Source organism: Puma concolor, chromosome A1 (assembly GCF_028749965.1).
Source record: "Puma concolor isolate L17-30 chromosome A1, mPumCon1.1.hap2, whole genome shotgun sequence".
Taxonomy (NCBI): Eukaryota; Metazoa; Chordata; class Mammalia; order Carnivora; family Felidae; genus Puma; species Puma concolor.
Genome location: NC_141667.1, coordinates 216,671,676 through 216,679,690, shown reverse-complemented (window position 1 = coordinate 216,679,690; position 8,015 = coordinate 216,671,676). Strand labels below are relative to the sequence as shown.

Sequence of the window (8,015 nt, the reverse complement as noted above, 5' to 3'; positions counted from 1 at the left end):
TTTCTGAGAAGCTTATAATCTGGATGGGGGAGACATATCTTGAATTGTTGGAAAAATATTTAATTTCTAATTCTTTTAAAAGCAAATTAAAGAAATAATACCCATTGGCCAGGTTTTTTTTTTTTTTTTTGCATTTTCTCATGTCACTAACACTAGGGTAAAATAAGCAAGCCAACGGTGAAAACTGCTATCTTAGGTACAAAATAAATGCTCTCTTTTTTTATCAATGGGTGTGAATATGAAACGTGATCATCTGTAAAATAATAAAATAAAATAAAGACAGCTTTGGTTTTTGACAATTTCAGAAAAAGGAACTTTGGTTTTTTATTGCTTTGAAGACTTTCTGTAGTTGACTTTTTTCTTGCTTTGCCATTCACTTTGGATTTGCACTACCTCAGCTCCTCAGACATAAGACAAGGACAGAGAGTCCTTATTTAGAAATCATTTCCTAATTTTACATTTTAAAAGTCAATATTTAAAGAGAAAAACCTTATTAACCGCCCCAATCCCACACCCGCTCCTGAATAATCTAGTTTAATACAAGCCTATAAATAATTTCGTTCGTCAAAAAACACTTAAGTAACTTTACAAGAATTACTGTTTAAAAAATTTACATAGGGAAATTACAGTTCCAGTCATTTTACCCCTATAACAGATGGACCTCAAGTATTTGAGCATCAATGGTGTTTCCTTAGCACATCACCCTTTAGTTGTTCTGTTAGCATGCTGGTTGAAAGTCTTCTTAATCACTCTTTTCTTCTCCTTGATAATGTCTATACTCTGGCTTCAGCTCCCATGTGTTTTTGTGGGTTCCTTTTACGTTCTGCACACCAATTTCTTTTAAGATTTCCTTTAGGTAGCCCTAAAAACAAAAATCCCCAAGATGAGATTATGAAGGCAAGAAACAAAATTTAAAATAAAACCACACATCAAACTACATTCACAACTAATAAAAATTATGATTTTTGAAAGCACAACAAGATTTCTCTATAAAGAGGTTTAATAAACAGCCTTCTGGTTCTATTTATGCAATACACGATAACTGTGTTAAATGTAAGATCATTTGCAGTAAGGGATTGGAAGTCTGGGATGCCAACAACCTGAGAGCTTAAAAAAAAAAAAGAAAAGATGTCTGGATGAAGATACACTAGAATGTTACTAGTCTCGATGTTTACTAAGATGATGCAGTATACCAAATGTAATTTTCCCTCGAGTTCAGTGGCCTCACTCAGTTCACAGCTGGATAGGGTTATTCTTGGATTACAATCAGCACTTCAGAAGCAGTAGCATATATAAAAAAAAATAACAAATATTCAGGCATCCAGAATTCTCAGTTCTAAGTGACTTTTCATATGTGCTACAGGCCACTTATTTTTCCTCCTCTGTGATAAGGAAAGCTATTATTTGTGATTAGTATTGTTTGTATCTTGGCCAAGCTTGCCAAGGCAATGTAAGGCCTACGAAGCGATAATAAGACATGCTAAAACGCCCGGGCCTGCATCTCTCTTGTGCTTGGCTCCTCCAAAGGACAGAGGTAACAATGATGCAGGGCAGAACTCCGTCTTATGTTATTTTAGGTCCCTGAAAATTTAATACACGTTAACCAAATGATTACTATATTCAGGGAATTGGTGGCTGTGATAAATATAATACCAAACGCCACCTTTACATGCCAATGCCCAAGGCCAAAAAACACTCCATTACAAAAGGACCAACCTAAGTTAGAGTACTTGTCTCTTGGAGTAAGAGAGGAAAGTTAATTATTTAAAAGTGTTTTTCTCGCCTGCAGAACCAATCCCATAATATTTTGTGTATATGCTTCAAGGAACCTGCTACAGTATTAGTAACTCACCCTGTGGATAGATGTAATTTTTTTAAAAGTGAAATGACACACTGATTTGAAAAATGGTTGAGAAGCTCCTACATAGATCATGTTTAAGGCAGTGCCTTTCCGGAGTATGGTCCTGGGCCACTTGCATCAGAACTTTATGGGAAACCTGTTAAAGAAGCCTCATCTTAGGCCTAGTGAATTGCAATCTTTGGGGCCAGGCCTGGGAATCTGCATTTTCACATGCCTCTAGGAGACTGGTTTAACTACACTAAAGCTCCACAATATCTGTGGGAAGGACTCTCCCAGCTCTAACACTTTAGGATCTTGAGTCCTCCAAGTGTTGCTTAGTTCTCTGAGCCTCACAATTGCTGGAGATGTGTTAACTAACATAATCAAACACCACCTTCCACTGACTGGTATAATGTTCTACTGCTTATAAGATCCTTTCACTTAGGGGTAGGTCGTGCCCTAGAAACAGTGGCTGATTAGCACTGGAACTACATACGGCTCTTTACGTGGCCCTGGATGACGTAGCTCTACTACCAGTGTGGCCTTCCCATTCCAGCAGCCAGGCCCCAGCAGGTGGCAGCAATGAATCAAATGAGGCCTGGGTTTCCCCAGGAAGGAGCCTGCTTGCCTCCCACACTTTCTGCAGCTGCCTCCACTGAAGGATCTGTGCGAATGAGTAAGCATAAAGGCTTGAGACATCCAGGTAACATGCACATCTGCTATCTGCTACTTCAAATTACATTTTTAAAAGGAGACACTGTTCATAAACTACTCTCTAATTAGACAGTATTCATAAAGGGAAACTGATGTGCTGGGCATAAATGATTTTCAGCTTAGATGCCAAGGACGACATCTTTGTAAAATTCCAAAGAATGATTTATTGTGATACTGGCTACGAACCTGCACACAAACAATAAGACAAATGTGGACACACTGCAATGGGTCCAAAATGAAGAGAGCAATTGCTAGGAGCGCTACAGTTGTGAGACAGAAGCTTTCCTGATTTAGGATCACAGTATCTAGCCCTGGTACAGAATTCTGTTTTGGTGGAAGGTGGGAAAGAGCCTATTTCTGGAGCTTTAGAATGTTCTAAACTACAACCTAAAGCTATTTTACTCTCACCAAATGAATTAACTTGGCCACAACCTATTAGTAAAGAAAGTAACAGTACTGATAGGGGAACACAGGTCACAAGAGTCGCTGAAGGAAAGACACAGGTAGGGAACAGCGAGATCACGTCATTCCTCTGCTGAAAAATTTTCAGTGACTTCCCTTTTGGTCTACAGGTTAAATTCTAAACCCCTTCACAGGCATCCATTCAGGCCTGCCTTTTCCCTTTGGCCTCATCTTCTAAGAATTCCCTGAACACGTACTTACCATTTGTGTGTCTACATGCTTCTAGTTTTCTCCATATGCTGTTTCCTTTCCCCGTCATACTTCCCCCCTTCCCTCAAATCTGAACTCCTCAGCCTTGAAGACTTGGCACCTACCTCTTAGGTTTACATTTCACACTGTATGTACCTCAGTGATCGCCCTCATACCACGTTATATAACCCTTTACTTCTAGGTCTCTCTCCCATCAAACCACTAGTGGTGAGAATGAATAGGCAGTGCTTAAGAGTAAACAAGGGAACTATTCGGGTGCCTGGTTAAGCGTCCTACTCTTGATTTGGGCTTGGGTCATGTTCTCATAGTTGGAGAGATCTAGGGATTCTCTCCTTCTCTCTCTGCCCCTCCCTCATGCCCCCCCTCTCTCTCAGGGAGAAAAAAAAAGGAAATAAGGGAACAAGGATTTGGGCAGGGGTGGGGTGTTTGAGGTGAGATCATTTAGAAGGTCCTATGGACTAAAACTATGCTAACTCTACTTCTTTTCATTTTTAGAACTCAGGCTCTAATTAACTTATAGGGTTATGACCAGGTTTGAGAAATACAAGCTGACTGATTAAATTGTATTACCTGAATTTGAATTATATTTATTACTAACCTTTGTATTATAAGATGGGGACAAAGCCATCTGGGGGAAATTTTAAAAGTTCTAACAGGACTGAAGATCAATTGGCAATCTAACTCTCCTTTTATAAAAATTCATACATTTGCACAAGTATTTATTTTAGACCTCCTATGTGACAGGAAGAATGGCAACAGAGTCATTTTCATCCCCAAGAGTTCACAGTTTAAGATTAGGGTATGTGGGGGTGCCTGGGTGGCTCAGTCGGTTAAGCGTCCGACTTTGGCTCAGCTCATGATCTTACAGTCTGTGGGTTCAAGCCCCGCATCAGGCTCTGTGCTGACAGCTCAGAGCCTGGAGCCTGCTTCCGATTCTGTGTCTCCCTCTCTCTCTGCCCCTCCCCTGCTCATGCTCTGTCTCTCTCTGTCGCAAAAATAAATAAAAACATTAAAAAAAAATTAAAAAAAAAAAAAGATTAGGGTACGTGAATGGGGACACAAAGGCATAGAAGCAGACAATCGTAAGTTAAAGCATAGTAAGAAGGACATATATACAGGATATTATGGGAGCACTGAGAAGGGCACTCAGCCCAGCTTGAGTCATGATCTTAGGTTTTGAGGATGTGTATTTGATCCTTTGAATTAAATGGCAATTCTGGGCCCAGATCAAAAGATACTAATTCTTCTCCTCTTATACTAAACACTGACTTTCCAATTTAATCTTTTGCCTGATCCCCTTCATTTTAAACAAAGTATTCTAGAACTCAGTAGATCACCTTTATGTCACACAGGATTGGAGAGATTTCTCATTACTGCTATGTGCAGTGCTACAAAACAAGATTTGAAATCAACTGGCTCAGATCTAGAAACTTTTCATCAAAGGGATGTGTGGGAGACTATTTACAGGAAGTCTGAACTGCAGAGAAAAAAGGGATAGAACATTACAGCTTCCTTGGAAGGAAAAGGCAAAGCAAATACTGGACCAAAGAGGTTAGGTGATGGGGCACCTGGGTGGCTCAGTTGGTTAAGCATCGGACTTCAGCTCAGGTCATTATCTTGAGGCCCGTGAGTTCAAGCCCCGTCTGACTCTGTGCTGACGGCTTGGAGCCTCGAGCCTGCTATGGATTCTGTCTCCCTCTTTCTATGCCCTTCCCCCACTTGAGCTCTGTCTCTCAAAAATAAACACTTAAAAGTTTTTTTTTTTAAAAAGGGGAGGGGGTCAAGTGATTAGGATGTGGTTTGCATATCTGTGGGTCAAGATAACACTGTGGTAGGCCAAAAGACAGAAATCCACAGACCAAATGCCTATTCTCCCCCAAATCAAGACAAACTGATGTGGAGTTGCAAGGCACAGGAGCTTACTATTGCAGTCTCTTTCTCCTTCTGTCCCTCTTCCCACCGCCCCCCCCCTTCATTTCTCATATCATCTTTTCCTCTACTGCTCTGCGAACCAATCCCAAACCAGGAATTTCAGTTAAACATTACATATATAATAATAAATTAACTATATCTAAATTTCTAGAAATTGGTCAAGAACATGTATCTTTAACAAAGAGCTGATCACCAAGAATTAATGCTTTAGGTAAGCAAATAATATGACCCTATTAGACTTTTGGTCACAAAATCTTCCCAGAAAGGTTGGAATGAATATCCAATATGCAGTCTATACCAAAGATGGTACTGGTTAATGCAGACAGCCACGGAAAATCATTATATGCTTTTTACAAAGTGATCCAAGGCAAGAGGGACATTATCAGTTCTATGATAATTTCAAAGTATCATTTCAAATGATTTGTGTGATAAATCAGAGGGCTTACTGATGAAGATGTTAGTGGCTCCAAGGCACAAAATTGTTTGATTAAAAAAACACACAACACATTAGGCATAAGCTGTGAATGAAGGCAACATAGGTTTTCCCTCCTTTACATAGAGAAAACTGTAAACAGGATTGGGAAGGTGATGCTGCAAATTCTCTGGGACATGCGCCATGTCAGTATTTTTATCCTCTTTTCCTTCTGGTTTCACCCCACTTTCCTACTAGACACTCCCCTCCCTTGTCTTCCTCTCAGGTCACACAGGCTGCATTCCTCCCTTTGTAGATGATGCATAATAAAGTGGCCAAGGCACAAGCCCTATCCCACCTCAGCACTACCTTATGGATTAATCCAAATTCTGGAAAAGCAACTTTATTATTGCATGAATATTTGTGTGCTGGTGAACCAACTCACTTTTTTTTTCTTTTTTTAAATTTTATTTTTTTTAAAATTTACACCCAAATTAGTTAGCATATAGTGCAACAATGATTTCAAGAGTAGATTCCTTAGCCCCTTACCCATTTAGCCTGTCCCCCCTTCCCACAACCCCTCCAGTAACCTTCTGTTCTCCATATTTATGAATCTGTTACGTTTTGTCCCCCTCCCTGTTTTTGTATTATTTTTGTTTCCCTTCCCTTATGTTTCTCTGTTTTGTCTCTTAAAGTCCTCATATGAGTGAAGTCATATATTTGTCTTTCTCTGACTAATTTCACTTAGTATAATACCCTCCAGTTCCAGCCACATAGTTGCAAATGGCAAGATTTCATTCTTTTGATTGCTGAGTAACACTCCATTAACACTTCAATGTGTGTGTGTGTGTGTGTGTGTGTGTGTGTGTGTGTGTGTGTGTGTATACACACCACATCTTCTTTATCCATTCATCCATCGATGGACATTTGGGCTCTTTCCATACTTGGGCTATTGTTGATAGTGCTGCTATAAACATTGGGGTGCCTGTGTCCCTTCGAAACAGCACACCTGTATCCACTGGATAAATGCCTAGTAGTGCAATTGCTGGGTCATAGGATAGTTCTATTTTTAGTTTTTTGAGAAACCTCCATACTGTTTTCCAGAGTGGCTGCACCAGCTTGCATTCCCATAAATCAACTTAGTACCACTTTATGTGCCGGGCACTAGCAAATGATTCACATGTTTGCATATTTCAAATGAACAAAGTTTACCTCCTTTGGGCCAAAACTTTTAAATTTAACTATGTGTTTCAAGATATGCTTTCTAAACTGTATTTGTTTATTTGTATGCTAAACATAACTTAACCTTGAATACTGACTGCAAGGTATTCCAAGGCTGAGAAATGATGGTTTCCAATTGGGAAAAAAATGTATACATATATAGTTAATGTTAGGTTATAGTTAATTAGGAAAATATAATCAGAAATATACAGATGCACTTGGCTGGCTCAGTCAGGGGAGTGTGCAACTCTAGATCTTAGGACTGCGAATCTGAGCCCCATGTTGGGTGTAGAGATTATGTAAATAAATGTGAAGAGAAGAGAAGAGAAGAGAAGAGAAGAGAAGAGAAGAGAAGAGAAGAGAAGAGAAAAAAATAAAAGAAAAAAAATCCAAAACTTCACAAAGTAGCAAAAACTAAAATTCCTTTTGAAATTTAAATATGAATTCTTGCATTTTAGAACCTATCTATTAGTGCATTTAGTGTGAAGTGCAGTTTCAAATGTACAGAATATAAGAAGGTATCAATTGGCATAGTTATTTTTAGTCTATTTGAAAATACTGTTAGAAATTAAATGACAAGCAAAGAGACTATAGGTATATATTTTACCAACAGAGAATTTTTGGTACATTAGCTAGCACTTGCAACCATGAAGTATTATTCACCCTTAAGATATCTGGAATAGAGAGTAAAGTTGTACTTAAGGGCAATAGGATAAGATAGAAGTTTTTGCTGGCTAAAGATTAAAAAAGGATTGATGAAAATTTGGCAGTTAGTTCCTCAGGTTATCAAAGCTATGAAGTGCCTCAACAATTCCACTCCCAAAAGAAATAAAATCATATGCTCATGCACAAACCGGTACATAAACATTTACAGTAGCTGTATTCATAATAGCCAAAAGCAGAAACAACAAAATGTTGTAGATCTATATAATGGTATACTAGTTGGCAATAAAAAGCAAGGAAATACTGATACAAGCCACAACATGGATGAAACCTGAAAATATTATGCCTAAATGAAAGAAGCCAGTGACAAGAGATCACATATTATATGATTCCATGTGTATTAAATGTCCAGAGTAGGCAAATCTATACAGATAGATAGAAAATAGACCAGTGTTTGCCTGGGGGGTGGGGGGTGGGGGGTGAAGGTGGGGTAAAGGGGAGTGACTGCTAATAGGTATGGGATTTCCCTCTGGGATGAAGAAAATGTTCTAAAATTAATTG

General features: G+C 38.9%; 1 protein-coding gene across 1 annotated transcript in view; it reads right to left on the bottom strand.

Annotated features, from left to right (window-relative positions):
• Positions 1–299: 299 nt before the first annotated feature.
• GTF2F2 (general transcription factor IIF subunit 2) overlaps positions 300–8,015 on the bottom strand; it is a 158,301-nt gene continuing 150,585 nt past the window's right edge. The window contains exon 8 of the mRNA XM_025924322.2: positions 300–862. Coding sequence (XP_025780107.1) covers positions 743–862 — 120 coding nt within the window. The 3' untranslated portion in view covers positions 300–742. The remainder of the gene's footprint in view (positions 863–8,015) is intronic.